We start from the raw sequence: 17,534 nt of genomic DNA on the forward strand, positions 1-17,534 counted from the left end.
AGGACACTGAGGGCTTCCGACTAGGGACACAGAGTGTTAAGGGAGCAGACACCGCCTCTGTCGCCTGCCCTGACTGCTGACCCTGGCTGTCCTTGGTGACCATGGTCAAGGGGCATGTTGCTCTGTGGCCCTGCGTGTGAGGTGCTGCCTACAAGAGCACACCTGGGTGTGGGACAAGGGCTATAGGCCCACCTTGATGGGGACTGGAAGGGGTGGCCACGGGACCACAGAGTGCCTTGGGGACCCCTCAGGTCTGCCCTGGACACAGTGACACCCACCATGAGACACACAATTACAAAAGTCACCTGCTTTCCATGCACTTTAATGACACACAGCAGTGGGGAGGGGATGAGTGACTCCCACACCTCTGCTACCTGGTCAGGTGAGGGTGGGAGGGATCCAGGGCAGAGGGAGATGGTAGAGAGGAACATCAGGGGAGGGTCCTGAACAGGAAACTGAGGTGTGGGGATAGATGGGTTGGTGGCTCTGCGGCTTGAGCTCAGGGCTCCTTGGGGACATAGCTGTGGATCCAGTCCAGGTAGTTTGTGACACGGGTGTAGACCCCGGGCCAGTCAGGCTCAGCACAGCCCTCACCCCAACTGACCATGCCTGCCTGCATCCAGGTGTCCTTCACCTTGCACACCAGGGAACCTCCAGAGTTTCCCTAGGGAAGGGGAGGGTCAGTACTGACACAGAGGCAGTGGGCAGGTGAGACTGTGGAAGGTGGGTCCTGAGGGCTCTCACCTGGCAGGAGTCATGCCCCTCCATCCCAGCGCACAGCATGTCATTGTGAACGATGTGGATGTTGTCCCCAGTGGTGAGACCAGTGAGGTATTTGGTGTCACAGAGGCTGTTTTCTGCAATGGGCACCTCCTCTTCCTTCAGGGGAAATGACAGTGGCAGGGGGGCTGGGGGCAAAAGGAGAGGACAGGAAGAATGCCCTGAGCTCTCACCGCCCCAGGAGGGTCTCAGCCCCCTTGCTGCCTTGTGGCCGGGGGAGCTCTGTGCTGAGCACATCTTCACTGCAAGGTCTCATAAGGGGGGCACTGGCAGTGGGACCCCCAGACGTGGTCCAGGCTGGGGAGGACCCACAGGGTTTGTGGAGGGCATCATGATGTGAGGGACAGAGCTGAATTCCACCTTGTCCGACACCCCTCCCTCCCGGAAGAGCATTTCCTCTGAACTTTTGCGTTGGGTGTGGGATGCCCCTTCCTGGCCCTTCCAGTGACAGCCAGCCCAGGGGGTCTGTGTGACAGACCAGGGGACGCCCAACAGGACCCATGCTCATGCAAGGCATTCCAACGCTTGGCTCTGATCAGGGGGGAATGAGAAGGAGCCTTTTAGAAGCTCTGAGACCTGCCTGCTGGGGTCAGCACTGCTCCCTGACACACAGGCTGGGAGGGGGGGGCGGAGGGAGTGTGTGTGTGTGTGTGTGTGTGTGTGTGTGTGTGTGTGTGTGTGTGTGTGTGTGTGTGTAGTGTGTCAGCTGCCTGCAGGGGCCATCACCCATTCCCCCAATCCTCCAGGTTGATCCTAAGATCTGTTCTGTGTTCACTCTCTAAGGGGCTCAGCCCAGAACCTAACTCCCAACCCATTTCACACACAGGGAAATGGGTCAGAGGCGCACAAATGAAGGATGGGTGGGGCCCCTGCTCCCTGACCCAGGACTCCTGCTCTCTGAGCTGGGCCATCTGTCATGGAGGAAAGGATGAGGGGGTCACGGTCAATCTCCCTGCCATCCCTGAGGCTCACTTCCACTCCCCATGTTGTCCCACCCGGTCACGCAGCACAGTGTCCCAGGCAGAAAGGTCTCTGAGGCTGGTGGCAGGGTGACCAGCTGCACATTGCTGGATATGTTCACGGGGTCCTGGAGCTCCAGCAGGGCGATGTCAGCGCCCCGCTCTGCGCTGTAGAAGTTGGGGTGCACGATGATCCTGCTGACTGGCAGAAGCTGGTCCTCGCTGTACCCTGAGCTCTGAGGTCTCCTCAATCTCCCTGTGGGGAGGGGCTACTTGGGGACTGGTTGTCCTGGGCAGAGCCCTGCTGGGCGCCCCAGCACACAGCCTTCGGTACTCACAGTCCAACACAGTTCCCAGCAGTCAGTACTCACTGGGGGTGCACGAGGGAGCCCCCAAAGAAGTGTCTCCAGTGCTGTATTTGTGTCCGAAGGCTCACTTGCAGGTGCTCTTGTTTCTGGGGACCTCCTCTCCTCTCACGATGCCCGCTCCCTCCCAGGCTGACACTGGGGCTGGGGACTGGCCCTGGTGCAGCCCTTCCCTGGCTGGAACAGTCCTGGTGTCTCTGACCACCCCACCCCTCATCCTGGGATGTCAGGGAGGCAGGACCAACTCACCAGGGACAGCTTGGGTCCAGCCCAGCAGGAGGAACAGAATCAGCACAGGCCATGAGTGTCTGCATCTGAAGGATCAAAGAGGGCTAGGCATCTGTGGGGTGCAGGCTCTGAAGAAGGCCTAAGGCTCAGCCACTGAGTCCCCCAGACACCTGGCCCTCTGAGGGTGCAGAGTTGCCCTGGGCAGTCTCTGCTATTTGTGTTCCATAGCTACTCTTCCCCCCCCCCCCACATTTATCCTCCAGGTGGGATCAGGGTGGGGGGAAATAAGCCAGGCCAAGGGGTGCAGGAAAAGGGGCCAGGAAGTGCCCCTGCCTCTGCTGGGATGGTGGGGGCGGTGGGCCAGAGGGGTGGGACACTCTGCACGAGGACCCACAGTTGCCATGCCTGGGGCTATCTGTGTGTCCACAGAGTAAGGTCTGTTATCCTGAGATCACTGGCCTGTTCTCCAGGGGAAGTGAAGAGAGCCACCAGCAGAGGCCAAACCCCACCCCACCCCATCTCAGACCCACAGGCTCCTCCTAGTCCCTCCTGCCTCTCACCTGCCCCTATCACCCTGGGCCTGGGACTTCCCTAGGAGACGCTGCTTCCTTAGGCATTCGAGCTGTGAGTTCCAGCTCCAGGCTCCTCCTGAAGTTCAAGGGCTCACACACAGTCTGGGGACAGGCAGGATAAGTCAGTCACATTCCCCATACTCAGACTCCCAGAGCCATGTTGGTGTGCAGGCTGCTGGGGTGGGCGTGGGGGGCTCTTCCTGGAAATCATGGTCCTTCAAGGAACTCTCTGATTGGGTGGGGCCTGTGAGGCAATGGCTAGGATTGGCTCATACTGGACCAATCAAGACCCCATCCTGAACATGCTTCTTCCCCAGCCATCTATGGGTACTGAGTCCAACTTTACCTGGAGTAGTGGCAGTTCAGAGAGGACACGTGTGGATGTTGGGAAAATCCCAGGACGACCTTTTCTGAGACAAAGAGCCCAGCATCCCAGTACACTCTTCAAACGCTTGACGTTCAGGAACAAGAAATGGAACTCCTCTTACGTAAAAGAAACAACAGCAAAAAAATTGGTTTGTTGGGAAAAATATATGAATAGTCATAATATGAAAGATCCAACCCATTCAATAGGGAAAAGGAGAAGTGGGCCAGGGAGCCGTGTTGTTGTTCAAAGCCCTGAGGCACAGCATCCCCACCCCCCATCCCACTTGCACGATGCAGTGGTTCCCCTGGTCTTCCTTGGGATGCTAAGGGCAATGGGCAGCCCAAGGGGTCTGGCCTGTCAAACTCACTTTGTATGGAAGGCTATTGATGCCAGAGTTGATTTAAAAATCAGACATAAGACCATGGAGGTTCTCCATTCCTTCTTGAGCCTCTCCAGGGAGATGTGTGCCTGTCCAGGGAGATTTGTGCCTCTCCAGGGAGAAGGTCAATTCATCCAAGGAGTCAAATTGGCAGTATGGAATCGTATTATTTTCTTTTTCTCACTAGTGGAAGCAGCTTATTGATGGCTTCTCTCTTCAAGCAAGCAAGCAAGCAAGCAGGTGCCATCATGTTCCATTGACTCCCATCCTTAAAGGCTCCAACCTTGCTCCTGGGAAAGCCCTCTAAATCGCCTTTTGTTTTCCGAAGCCGGGGTCTTTCCAGGTTCTTTGCAGCCTAATTTAGAAGTTCAGCACCAATTCTGTTGTTTCTTTTGGGGCGTCCCCTCCCCACTCCCCCACCAATGCCTGCTACAGCCACTTAGTAACAGCAAGGGATGGGGGAAGGAGGCGGCAGGGGAACCCGTTGGATGAGTGAGAATACAGATGAACAGGAAACAGAGCCCCTAGTCTCTCAAAGGCCTCTCTGTCCTGTCTCTGTGATGCGATCCTTCATGGATTTCGTTTCTCTCCAGTGGATCAAGCCCTTCTGAAGCAGATCTGGGATTTCCACTGCCAGCCCCGGACCCAGCCCCAGAGCCATGAGATGAGCTAATATCAACTGGGGCACATTCCTGGCCCACAAAGTTGGAAGTGATCCGTCAGGCATATGCCGCCACCCCTGTGCATCTTTGCCGTCTTTCCATCCAGTTCAGGGACTGCACTGTCTGGCACAGTTGTGGGATATGTGACAGGAATGCCAAATTTGATGTCAAACTCATATTCCAGGAGGTCATGGATGTACCAGCCGCCATCCCCAACCTCCGAGCCCCTTCCTGGTTGGACTCCAGCCGGGAAAACAATCCTTGTCCTCCCCAGACGGAGAAGGGGCTGGTGTTCCTCTTTCAATCGCTGCACCTACCAATCACAATCTCGGGGTCAGACATTGGTCTTCAGCACCAAGATCTCAGACCCCACATGCCCCCACAGACCCCACATGTCTTCTTCTGCCATCTTCAGGATCATATGCTTTTCCTGTCCTTTTGCCTGTCCATGAGGGGTGTCGTCTTTCGGTCCCAGTATTGGTTGGTGGTTTGTGTTCTTTTTGCTGGGATTCCTCCAGTGTCTTTTCCGTGGCTTCCCCTCCACCCCCCACCCCCGTCAGCCTGGCTAAGAGTCATCACCTCTACTGATCTCCACCACCCCAAAAAACACCCCGCTTTTAGTACCCTTGATTTTCCCCATAGTTCAGGCTATTGATTTCTGCTCTTAGGAGGGTGGGTCAAAAATTTCCGCTCAAATGGTGCCCTTCTGTGCACACATAGAATGTTTGCTTGTAGGTTTTCCAACGAATCATGCTAGATCGCGTCTCTGCAGACAAGTTCTCTCTGTGGCACGCTGGGCTTCCCCTTGTTGGAGCCCCCTTTTAAAAAAGTGGATAACTTTTTGTACCATGCAGAGGGCAAAAATGATTTTGAGGTCAGAGCTCATGTCAGAAACAAAAAAGAAGAAAGAAATGAACTAAACTCAAGAGGACATCTTCCAAGATTGTTGGAGCTTTGCAGCAAACAGCCGCTTCTCGACAGGTCAGGGCTGTTGAGAAAGCCCTCAAAGAGTAGCCCCGGCAGAGTTCCGCTCAGAGGGTTATGGGTGGTCAAAGGGGTTGTTTGGGTAGATTTCCTCAGAAGACGCATGATGATGGAAGAGGCTTTTGATGAAGCAATTTTCAGAAAATTAAAAACTGCATTGGTGAGAGCAAGATCAAGAAAGTTGCAACGAAGAATCCCACACACGCATCCCGCCCAGCCCCAGCCCAGGAATGCAGGCTCCTGCTCCTTCTTGGAGGCTAGCAAGAGTTGTCTACAAGAATGTGCATGGGAAACCTCACCCCATTCACCCTACAGCCGTGGCCTTGCCCTTCAGACTTTCTGTTTGCTTCCCCAGCTCAAAGCACACTGAAGAGAACCCCAAATGTGTCCCCCAAGGAGGCCAAGGTGATGCTTTGAGATGTAAATCAAAGACCTCAGAATTCCAGTGTGTGTATACATGTGTGTGCATGCGTGTGTATGCATGTGCATGCATGTGAGGTGTGTGTACACACGTATGAGGTGTGTGTGCATGTGTGTGTACATGTGTACGTGTGTCTTAGACACATGGGAATTCGGATCTCAGAAGGTTATAGACCTAGATAGCCTCAGGAGCACCCTCCACCATCACTGACCGCCCTCAGCAGACCTCCCACAGACTACAGGAAGACCGAGGCCCAGGGCCCTGCTTCTCAGAGGCCCTGGGGTTAGAAGGAGGCAGGTCAGGTGTGCCTGGGTGTGAGGAGTCCTGAGGTCGGTCAGGAGCAGGACTGGGAGGCTTCGTGGTTGGGCCAGGAGAGAAGGAGGTGTCTGGACCAGATGGCAGCAGCCACCAGACTCCTCTGCTGGGGGTGAGAGAGCTGGGGCTCATAGACACCCCAGCCTGACCCTCCCACAGCAAACAGAAGTTGGGTGCATGAGACCCACGCTCCTCTCCTAAGGTGGGTAGAGTTGGGGTATGTGAACTCCCAGACCCCCTCCCATAATGCACAGAGGTGGGGTACACGGCCCTTAGACTTCCCCTTCCACCATTTACAAAGACGGGTGCACACCCCGAGTTTCCTCACTACGGGCAGAGCTGGAGTGCACATCCCCCCAGACTTTGTCTCTCTGAGGGCAGAGGACAGGAGCCAGATCCTTGATCCATGGGGTCTGCACAGATGGGTCACAGATGGAGAACGGAGCCTGTGCTCTAATGGAGGGGTGGGGGCAGGGCCAGACAGAACCTGTTGAGTCAGACGAGGAGGGTTGGGCACCTGCCTCCTCCTCTGCTGCCTACATGGACGTGTGCTGTCCAGGGCCCACTCTAGGGGAGGGCCCCAAGCAGCAGGTCACTGCAGACAAGCTCCTGAGACCCACACACATGCCCACACACACATAGGCACACACTAGGATGGGAGGGCAGGGCTGGGCCAGGGGCAAGCCCACTGTGCCTCAGTTTCCAGGGTGGTATTTTATTGAGTGAAGACGAGCCTGGTGACGTCCCAGGGTGTCGTGTTGGCCACTGCAAGACACCTGCAGGTAAGCCCTTGGCCCTGACCCCTAGATCCATCGTCTTGTCATCCTCAAGGTCAGAAGTCAGACAGGGGCACCACAGGGCAGGGACCAAGATGTCCGAGGCCCAAAGGATGATTTCCCAGCTGCTCCTGTCCCCTCCATCACTGAAGCCAGAGCTGGCAAGTCTCTCTATTCCTGCTTCATGGCCCCTTCACAGACCCCAGCAGCCCAGGAGCCCAGAATTGGAAGCTCACCCCCAGGTCACCAGGAGAACCTGGCCCCTGCCACCAGCGACCTCCTCAAGGGTTGTCGCCTTGATTACATCAGTGCAGTGGCTCTTGCCGAGCTGGCTCACCGCCCCAGTTCCCTTGCTGGACAGCTGCTGCTATAGGGCTGTCCTGCGGCTCCGGCCCCTTGTGGCTTTGTGCACAACAGGAAGAAACCCTGCCCGGTCCTGCGCCGTGCCCCCACTCATGCTCCCGCCCAAGCGACTTATTGCAGCAACAATGCCAACTCAGCTCCCGAGGGCCTTCCTCTTTTTCTGTCCCTTGATGTTACCAAGCATGCTGTCCTTCTCCAGGGACTGGCCGCTCCTGACAACACGGCCACAGTAGGTACGACAAAGTCTTGCCATGCTTGCCTCCAGGGAGCACGCTGCCCCTCCTTCTTCCAAGACATCCGTCTGTCCTTGCGGCAGTCTGTGGCACTTTCAACATTCCTCTCCAGCACCCTCGGTCAAATGCAGTGATTCTTCTCAGTCTCCTTATTTGATGTCCAACTCTCACAAACCTCTATGGCTTGGGTCAGGCGCACCTTCGTCCACACACCCTGTGGGAGTTACACATCTGGTATGCACTGAAGGGGTGGAGTTTAGCCTATCCGTCAGGTCGCACACAGCTTGATGATCTCCTTTGGAGGCAATACGGAGATAAATAGCTCACTGGAGGCCAGACATACTCTCTCTGCTTCCTCTCGCTGCCAGACATTCTTTTTGACAAGCCTCTTGAACTGTGCTAATGGCAGCCAGAGGCCTTGGAGCTGGAGGAACCGTGTGGAGACCCACGCCAGCCCTAAGATGCTTCCACTGCCACGGGATCCACAAGACTTTCCACCCACTGGCCTGTGATCTTCCTGCTTTCGGCATCATTGCATGTGTTGCGTGAGTCTGAAGAGGAATTTACGGATTGGTATCAGACTTATGGGCTAATATCGAACTTAAGGACTTGATCTGGACTGGGTTGGGATGTTTTCTTAATATACAATGACTCTTTTATATAAAGCTCTTTCTTTCTTTTTTAAAAAAAAATCATTTTACTGGGGGCTCCTACAACTCTCATCACTATCCATCCATTGTGTCGAGCACATTTGTACATTTGTTGCCATCATCATTTTCAAAACATTTTCTTTCTACTTGAGTTCTTGGTATCAATTTCTCATTTTCCCCCTCCCTCCCTCACCTTTCTTCCCTTATGAACCTTTGATAATTTATAGATTATTATTATTTTTTCATGTCTTACACTGACTGATGTCTCCCTTCATCCACTTTTCTGTTGTCCATCCCCCTGGGAGGGGGTTGTAGGTAGATCATTGTGATCGGTTTCCCCTTTCTCCCCCCACCTTCCCCTTCCCCTCCTGGAATGGCTACTCTCAATATTGGTCCTGAGGGGTTTATCAGTCCTGGATTCCCTGTGTTTCCAGCTCTTATCTGTACCCACGTACATGCTCTGGTCTAGCCAGATTTGTAAGGTAGAATTGGGATCATGATAGTGGGGAGGGGGGCAGCATTAAAGTACTAGAGGAAAGTTGTATGTTTCATCGGTGCTATACTGCACCCTGACTGGCTCATCCCCTCCCCACCACCCTTCTGTAAGGGGGTGTCCAGTGGCCTAGAGATGGGCTTCGAGTCCCCACTCTGCACTTTCCCTCATTCACAATGAGATGATTTTTTTATTCTGGGTCTTTGATGCCTGGTACCTGATCCCATTGACACCTCGTGATCACACACACTGGTGTGCTTCTTCCATGTGGGCTTTGTTGCTTCTGAGCTAGATGACACCTGTTTATCTTTAAACATTTAAGACCCCAGACACTATATCTTTTGATAGCTGGGCACGATCAGATAAAGTTCTTTCTTATACACATATGAATGTCTATGAATTGGTTTCTCGGGTCCACCTGGACTAGCACACACCCTTAGGTCATTCTTAGCCCAGTTACTGTCTCATTAGACCTATGTTTCCTGGATTTCAAGTCCAGGAAACAAAGCAAAACACAATCACACAAAGTCACACAGAGCAAAGAAAATCACACCAACATCAATGACCAGACAAGACATACAAAAACCTCAATCAAAGAGAAAGCAGAAAATATTGAAGACTGAAACAACTTTAAAATAGGTTAGAGAGAGAGAGATCAAATGATAAGACATACAGACTAACTACATCTGCTAGTATCAACTTGGCGATGCTCTCTTTCTGATGGTGACACTGCTCACGCCCCTCAGCCATGGTCAGAGAGGATTCACTGAAGGGTTGACCCTTGTGGGAAACCTGAAGATGGACTGGGGGCTTCCATCGTCATCCGTAGCATTCTGGAAACCTTGGGTCACACGGGCTGGTGGGCTTCTTCCACATGGATTTAACTGATGCCTCACTTGGATGGCTGCTTGTTTGAAGACAAACTTTTAAGACCCCGGATTCTATACTTTCTGAAAGCTGGGCACCATCTTGTTTCTTCACCACCCTTGGCCACAGCACGCATATCTTCAGTGGTCTCTTCCTGAAGGTGAGCATCAAGCAGGATCAACGACAAGATCTATGAGGGCTTGTTCTGGGCTCCACAGGTATGACAGGGGGCAACTGGGGGCCAAAATCCTCAACAATGGAGGTGAATCCAGCAGGGGCAGGTGGGGTCCTGAGGTGCCCCGCTATGGGGCCCAGGATGGTTCTGACGCAGGAAGACCCCTGGCTGGGCGACCAGGCCTCCCTTTTTCCTTCCTGAGCAACATCCTGACCCTCTGGTTTCCGCCATCAGGGAACACTGGTGGAGAGGACCAGTCCTGGGCACATGAGTGCCCATCATCAGAGCAGAGGGATCAGAAGGCTAACACACGTGTTCCCCAGCTGGGGCCACAGCAGGTGCTGAGGTAGGGGCTCGGGCATGACGCTCAGGGCTGACTCCAGGCAGGATCTCAGACAGGATCGCTCAGAACGTACTCCATCCATTTAAGTGGGTCATTGAATAAGAAAGTCTCAGAAGACCCTCTGCCAGGACGCAGGTGGTAGCCAGCAGGAAGGTGGAGGCGGGAATGACCTATCAGCGTCTCCATCTGATCTGTGGTGGGGTCATGGGACCCAGTGACGGGTGAGGGGCAGGGACATGGTAAAGGCCGGGCATGATATACTGGTCACGAGAGCCTGGGCTATCTCATGCGGGCTCTGTTTGTGCCTGGGCGGAGGCGAGGGGGGTGCATGTGGATACAGAGTCCCAGAGGGTGTCTGATGAGTGTCACCAATGGGGCCCCATCTGCCGAGGCCATGGGCATGGCCCCAGCACCAAGTCTCTTGGCAAGCTGCCAGGAGCGTGCACTGTGCAAGGGTACCTGTGACCTACTGGGGACCCCCATTCTCTCAAGGAACGGGGTCAGGTGACTGGGGGCTGGCCTATTCCCAGAACCCCTGCTGATGAAGCAAGAATACACAGGGGTTCAAACCCCACCCATGACAAGACCACCTGGGAAGCTTTGCCCAGAGAGGAGTTCAGGCAGCTGTGCACAGACTCAAGTTTCTCCACCGATCGCGCCCAGATCTCTGTGGGGGCGGGGGGGGGGGGTGTCGCCTAACATGTGAGCCTGTGAGCACTGAACAGCAGTGTCTGGAACGGGGTCACATGGGTGCTGAGTCTGCCTCACCAGGTCCCTCCGGCCCCCTCCTCCTCGCCCCCTAGGAGGATAAATAGGAGGGAAAGGGACCAGGAGGCAAGAGACACAGACTTGTTAGGGTAGGTCCCCGCCCTCAGTGACTCTGATGTCTGCATGCAGCTGGGGAGATGACAGTTCAGGGTGGGACCAAGGTCACTGCCCTCCTTGCTCCTCCAGATGCAGACCCTGCTGGCACTGATACTGCCCCTCCTGCTGGGCCTGGCCCGAGCCGTCCCTGGTGAGTTTGGACCCAGCATCAGCCTGTCCCTGCCCTCATTCCCAGTACCACATCCAACATCCCTGAGGTGCTAGGACTGTCCCAGCCAGGGGAGGGTGACATTAGGGCTAGAGCTGGGGCTGACGTCTGATGCCACCCTCTCCCCAATCCCAGCCCCAGCCCGGGAGCGAGCGGGCATCGTGGGGGGGAATGAGGCCCCCAGGAACAAGTGGCCCTGGCAGGTGAGCCTGCGGAAACATGAGCACTACTGGAAACACTCCTGTGGGGGCTCCCTCGTGCATCCCCAGTGGGTACTGACTGCTGGACACTGCGTCGGACCGTGAGTACCAAAGGCTGGGTGCTGGGGGTCCAGGATGGGCTCTGCCCACGGCGACCAGTCTCCAAAGAGCCCCTCCCCACAGGAAGATTATGGAGGCTTCGAAGCTCAGGGTACAGCTGCGAGAGCAGCATCTGTACTACGAGGACCAGCTTCTGCCAGTCAGCAGGATCATCGTGCACCCCAACTTCTACAGCGCAGAGCGGGGTGCCGACATCGCCCTGCTGGAGCTCCAGGACCCCGTGAACATGTCCAGCAATGTGCAGCTGGTCACCCTGCCGCCAGCCTCAGAGACCTTCCCCCCTGGGACACCGTGCTGGGTGACCGGGTGGGGCTATGAGGAGAAGGAAGGTATCTTCAGGGGTGGGGTGGGAAGCTGGGTATGGGGACGGTCTCCTTGGGCAGATCCACTCGGGAAGTGGACAGTAGCCCCTCTGTGTCCACCTGCTGAACGCTTTTTCTCCTCTTGTCTCCCAGTCCCTCTGTCACCACCCTACCCCCTGAAGGAAGTGAAGGTGCCCATTGTGGAAAACAGCCTCTGTGACACCAACTATCACACTGGTCTCCACACTGGGGACAGCATCCACATCGTGCAAGATGACATGCTGTGTGCTGGGGAGAAAGGGCGAGGCTTCTGCCAGGTGAGAGCCCTCAGGACCCACCTTCCACAGTCTCACCTGCCCACTGCCTCTTAGCCAACACTGACACCCCCTACCTCCCCTAGGGTGACTCCGGAGGTCCCCTGGTGTGCAAGGTGAAGGACACCTGGATGCAGGCAGGCGTGGTCAGCTGGGGAGAGGAATGTGCTAAGCCTGACCGGCCCGGGGTCTACACCCGTGTCACAAACTACCTGGACTGGATCCACAGCTATGTCCCCAAGGAGCCCTGAGCTCAATACACAGAGCCACCAACCCATCTATCTTCACATCTCAGCTTGCTGCTGAGGGGTCTCCCCTGATGTCTCTCCCCACAGAAGCCCCTGCTCTCTGGGTCCCTCCCTCCCTCACCTGTCCAGGTAGTAAGGTGTTGGGGTTCCTCATCCCCTCCCCACTGCTATGTGTCATTAAAGTATATGGAAAGCAGGTGACTTTTGTCATTGTGTGTCTCATGGTGGGTGTCACTGGGTGTCCAGGGCAGACCTGAGGTGTTCCAAGGCACTGTGTGGCCCTGGGGCCACCCCTTCCAAACTTCCCACCCCCACACTACCCCAGCCAGCCATGAGCCCCTCTCCCACACACAGGTGTGACTTCTGTAGGCAGCACCTGGCACTCAGAGCAACATGCCCCGTGACCATGGTCACCAAGGACAGCCAGGGTCAGCAGTCAGGACAAATGACAGAAGTGGTCCCTGCTCGCTGGACACTCAGTGTCCCCAGTCACAAGCCCTCAGTGTCCTCTGCCCCCATGTGTGTGGGGCTCCCTTTGGCAAGGACTGGACTGTGATAAGTGTCAGCTACGGGACATTCCCTCTGGTCCTGCTGTCCTCTCAGAACCCTTCAATGGGGACTCCCTCTGTGCACGTCCCTGCACCCCACCCCACCCCCACTGCTTGTGGTCCTACAGCACTCCATTTAGTCACTTGGTCACTCTGTCCAGTGGGCTCCGACGCCCCTGTTTTTCTTGGTAGGGTTCTTACATTGGGGGGCCCAGTGCTCCGTGTGGGCTTGGCTGTTGTGTGGGCACACACCAGGAGGGGGGTGCCGGACTCCAGGTGGTTCTAGGAAATGGTTTCACTCCCACCCCCATGAGGGGATGTGGCAACCACCTCTTCCCTGCTCTCTCCATCGGCCCCCGGAGAGGACACGGCACTGGGCTTTCCTGTCCTGGTTGAACAGACTGACTTTCTGCCCAGAGCAAGGGGAGACCCAGCGGGTCAGCTCTCCTCTTGCTCTGGGTCACCGAGAGTCGAACCCACTGACTTGGTGGAAACCAGCAGCAGGAACAGTTTGGGGCGTGGTTTTAAGATCACAGACGGAGCAGGAAGCAGGAGGGCCCGTGTCCTGTCCTGGGAGGTTTGTCCAATTGACAGGCCCTATGGATACATTGTTGTTCATGGTGGTACAAGGTCCCATGGGTCTGACAGGTGCACCAGCTAGGGGTCCCTGTAACAGCCTGGACATAACCACCACCTCCACCTCACACTGTCCTCACACTGCCCGGGCTCTGGTCACCCACCTCCGCTAAGCCCTGCTCCTCACCTGTCCCTGGCAGCAGTGCTGCCTTTTCCTGAATGTTCCCTAGTGGGAGTCACCAAAGGTTTCTGAATTCTAGAGAATCCTTTTATTTTATCCGAAGAAGCCACAATGGGCCTGTGCGGGGTGGAGGCAGCAGGGTGGGGGACTGGGCTGCTACCGGGAATTTCCCCTTATCTGGCCAGATTCCTGATACCGATGCCCATTCAGGCAGTGACAGTTTACAGATAACTGGGCACCGAGACCGGGTATCCACATCATCGGGCTCAACTGGTCAAGCTGGGTTGGGGCTGGTCCAAGGTCCTGCTGAGGCGAAGGGACCCCGGTGGTCTGGCCCCTGCTGCACACCGAACCCTGCCTCCATGCCAGGTTTGGATGGAGCTGTTGGGTGGATGTATATTGGATGTATGCCTTCCCCCCCGCCCCCCAAGCCTGGAGGTGCATGCAGCTGGGAGAGGGGTCTGAAACCCCCTTCTACAAGGCCCTGCATGGCCTGTCAGCCTGTTCCTGGGTCTCAGCAGCCCTCCTGGTGTGGGTGGCAATGGCCTGGGTTGTTGGGCCCCACCTGGGCTTGTCCTGCTACCACCCTCTCTCTGGGTGCATCTGTCAGGACAGGACAGGCCAGCAGAATGCAGTGATCCCCCATGTCCTCAGAGTGTGGCACTCATGTGGCTGTGACTCCATCAGGCCAGATGTCCAGCCCTCTCTGGCCCAGATGCTGGCCTGGAGGAGCCCACGTCCACCTGTGAGGCTGAATCCTGGTGGATGATCAGGATCAATGACACCCCACCCCCATGTTTGGAGCTCAGTTTTCCCTAGCTAAGGGGGTCCTGGGGCTAGAGGGTCTCCAAGGGCCCTCTGGCCTGGCCTAGGGCGGTCTGGGCCTCTATCTGTTTGGACATCAGCCATGGGCACACTGGCACCCTGGAGGTCAGCTGTGTGACTGAGCCTGTCTGATCTGTGGTGGGTCATGGGACCCGGGGGGAGATGTGGGACACAGATAAGGGGGTGGACACAGAGAGCTGGAGGATAAACGGGGAGACTGGATGCCTGGGTGGTGAGTTGCAGAGCGTGGCCAGAGTAGGTCCCTACCCTCAGACACCATAGATCATCTGTGCTGGCCCTGCCCCTGGCCCCCTAGGTGTGATCCCTGGCCACTGCTCCCCCGGCTCCCCATCAACTCACTGGTCTGTTTGCTCCTCCAGATGCAGATCCTGCTGGCACTGGTGCTGCCCATCCTGCTGGGCCTGGCCCGAGCCGTCCCTGGTGAGTTTGGCCCTGGCCCTCCCTGACATCCCAGCATGGGGGGTGGGGGGGGAGAGTGGTCAGAGACACCAGGACTGTCCCAGCCAGGGGAAGGTTGAACCAGGGCCAGAGCCCTGATGCCACCCTCTCCCCACTCCCAGCCCCAGCCTGGGAGCGTGAGGGCATCGTGGGGGGCAATGAGGCCCCCAGGAACAAGTGGCCCTGGCAGGTGAGCCTGCGGATGCATGAGCACTACTGGGTACACTTCTGTGGAGGCTCCCTCGTGCACCCCCAATGGGTACTGACTGCTGGACACTGCGTTGGACCGTGAGTACCAAGGGCTGGGTGCTGGAGCGCTGGGCTGGGCTTTGCCCACAGAGACCAGTCCCCAAAGAGCCCCTCCCCACAGGGCGATTGTGGAGTCTTCGAAGCTCAGGGTGCAGCTGCGAGAGCAACACCTGTACTACGAGGACCAGCTTCTGCCAGTCAGCAGGATCATCGTGCACCCCAACTTCTACAGCGCAGATCGGGGCGCCGACATCGCCCTGCTGGAGCTCCAGGACCCCGTGAACATATCCAGCAATGTGCAGCTGGTCACCCTGCCACCAGTGTCAGAGACCTTCCCCCCTGGGACACCGTGCTGGGTGACCGGGTGGGGCAACGTTGGAAGTGGAGGTATCTTCAGGAGTGGGTGTGGAGTTGTGTGTGGGAACAGTCTCCTTGGGCAGATCTACTCGGCAAGTGGACAATGATCCCCTCTGTGTCCACCTGCTCAATGCTTTTCCTCCTCTCGTCTCCCAGTCCCTCTGTCACCACCCTACCCTCTAAAGCAGGTGAAGGTGCCCATTGTGGAAAACAGCCTCTGTGACACCAACTATCACACTGGTCTCCACACTGGGGACAACATCCACATCGTGCAAGATGACATGCTGTGCGCTGGGAAGAAGGGGCGAGACTCCTGCCAGGTGAGAGCCCTTGAGACCCACCTTCCCACAGCCTCACCTGCCCACTGCCTCTTAGCTGACACCCCTACCCACCTCCCCTAGGGCGACTCCGGAGGTCCTTTGGTGTGCAAGGTGAAGGACACCTGGATGCAGGCAGGCGTGGTCAGCTGGGGCGAGGGATGTGCTCAGCCTGACCGGCCCGGGGTCTACACCCGTGTCACAAACTACCTGGACTGGATCCACAGCTATGTGCCCACGGAGCCCTGAGCTCAAGCCGCAAAGCCACCAACCTATCTATCCCCACACCTCAGCTTCCTGCTCAGGGGCCTCCCCTAATGCCCCTCCCATCCGGAGGCCCCTGTGCTCCTGGTCCTTTCCGCTCTCACCTGCCCAGGTAGCAGGTTTTGGCTCCCCTCATGCCCTCCCCACTGCCATATGTCATTAAAGAGCATGGAAAACAGGTATGGCTCTGGTCACTGTTTCTGCTGGAGTTATTCCTAGGCCTCTCTAGTGTCCCTTGTGTCCCCAGGCATTGCTTGACTCCATGATCAACTAGACAATGCTGCCCTGGGTCACCTCATACCCCTCTTCCAACCTCAACCCCAGAGAGGAACCGGGTCTCATCCTCATGGCTGGCCCCTGTTCCCTTCTGAGGGTGTGACTGTGGTGGCTATGGTTTTTAGCTGCTGTGGAATCAGTCCGAGGTACAATCACCTGTGTGTCCAAAGTAGAACTGGTCCACTGGTCCTTCAAGGGGACACTGCTCAGAAGCACATTGTCAGGACCATCTTTCGAGGCCCTCTGGGTGGGTGTCCACTGCCAACCTTCATGCCAGTAGACAAGTGCTTAGTCATTTGTGCAGCACAGGGACTGTGTGTGTATGCGTGTGTCTTGTGTGCAAGGACGCAGTATTGCAGCCCATGCATTCACATGGCTGTGTGTATCCATGCATGCATGTGTACTCTGTGCATGCATTCAGAGGTGTACGCCCTCACGCATGTATTTCATGTGCACTCTGTAGTCATGTTTGTGTGTACTTGTATGCACATGGGTGTGTATATATGCCTGTATATTGTGTGTGCATGTATCCAGAGGTGTACATGTGTGTATATATTTTATTATGTGTCTTATGTATATGCATGTGAATCGTGCATGCATGCAGATGTGTGTGCACATGTGTATGCATGTCTTGTGTGTATGTGCACATGTATGCACGTGTTGTGTATTGTATACACACGTATGTCACGCTATTTATTCCAGGTTTTCTTGTAAACTTCTGTTGTAATTCGGATGGAAGTTGAAAGGGAGAGTCCATTTTCCTTCATTAGTTGACATGTATTTTGTCATGTGATCACCTTACTGCAGTCCCCACAATGGGACAGCACCATCTCGACATCCTCACTGTGTCCCTCTGTCTTTCTCCCCATCATTTCCTGCCCTCAGCTTTGTCCTGGGCAGATGCTGTCCCCCGGAGCACGCACCCCCCCTCAGGGAACTGGTCATTCCCCGCTCCAGTGGTGGAGAGTTGAGCATCAGCGGGAGTTCAGGGCGGGCCTGGGGGGGGGGGGTCTCCGTTTGGCATCTGACTGGGCCCGTTTGAGAAGAAGGGTGAGTCAGAGCGCCAGAGGTGCCCCTGAAGTGGCAAAGCTGTTCCTTTTATTGTCCCCGCAAGGCTGCGTCCCTCACCACAGTCCCTTTCAGCCCAGGGCACGTCCGTGTGTCCCTGTATGCTGTGGGTGGCAGGGGTCTTCTCCCCACCACCCTTGCGTTTGCATTTCTCCCCATGGCAGGGTCATGGACGGCTCTGGGAGGCTCTCCCAGTGTGTCTGCACTCCATCTCAGAGGGCCCTTCTCACACTCTGCTGGGGCTGAGCATTGTGGGATTGGGCTG

At 56.1% G+C, this 17,534-nt stretch overlaps 1 protein-coding gene and 1 pseudogene across 1 annotated transcript; one reads left to right on the top strand and one right to left on the bottom strand.

The window, feature by feature from the left end:
* Positions 1-499: 499 nt before the first annotated feature.
* LOC142422868 (tryptase beta-2-like) lies at positions 500-2,321 on the bottom strand (annotated as a pseudogene).
* Positions 2,322-10,886: 8,565 nt separating this feature from the next.
* On the top strand, positions 10,887-15,910 carry LOC142422869 (transmembrane protease serine 9-like). The gene is made up of 10 exons (XM_075528098.1): positions 10,887-10,947; positions 11,101-11,266; positions 11,349-11,614; positions 11,741-11,904; positions 11,988-12,145; positions 14,596-14,720; positions 14,804-15,026; positions 15,109-15,374; positions 15,501-15,664; positions 15,746-15,910. Exons 1-10 carry the CDS (start codon positions 10,887-10,889, stop codon positions 15,908-15,910), a joined length of 1,758 nt encoding a protein of 585 aa, XP_075384213.1.
* The last annotated feature ends 1,624 nt before the right edge of the window (positions 15,911-17,534 follow it).

This window comes from Tenrec ecaudatus, chromosome 12, assembly GCF_050624435.1.
Source record: "Tenrec ecaudatus isolate mTenEca1 chromosome 12, mTenEca1.hap1, whole genome shotgun sequence".
NCBI classification, from domain to species: Eukaryota; Metazoa; Chordata; class Mammalia; order Afrosoricida; family Tenrecidae; genus Tenrec; species Tenrec ecaudatus.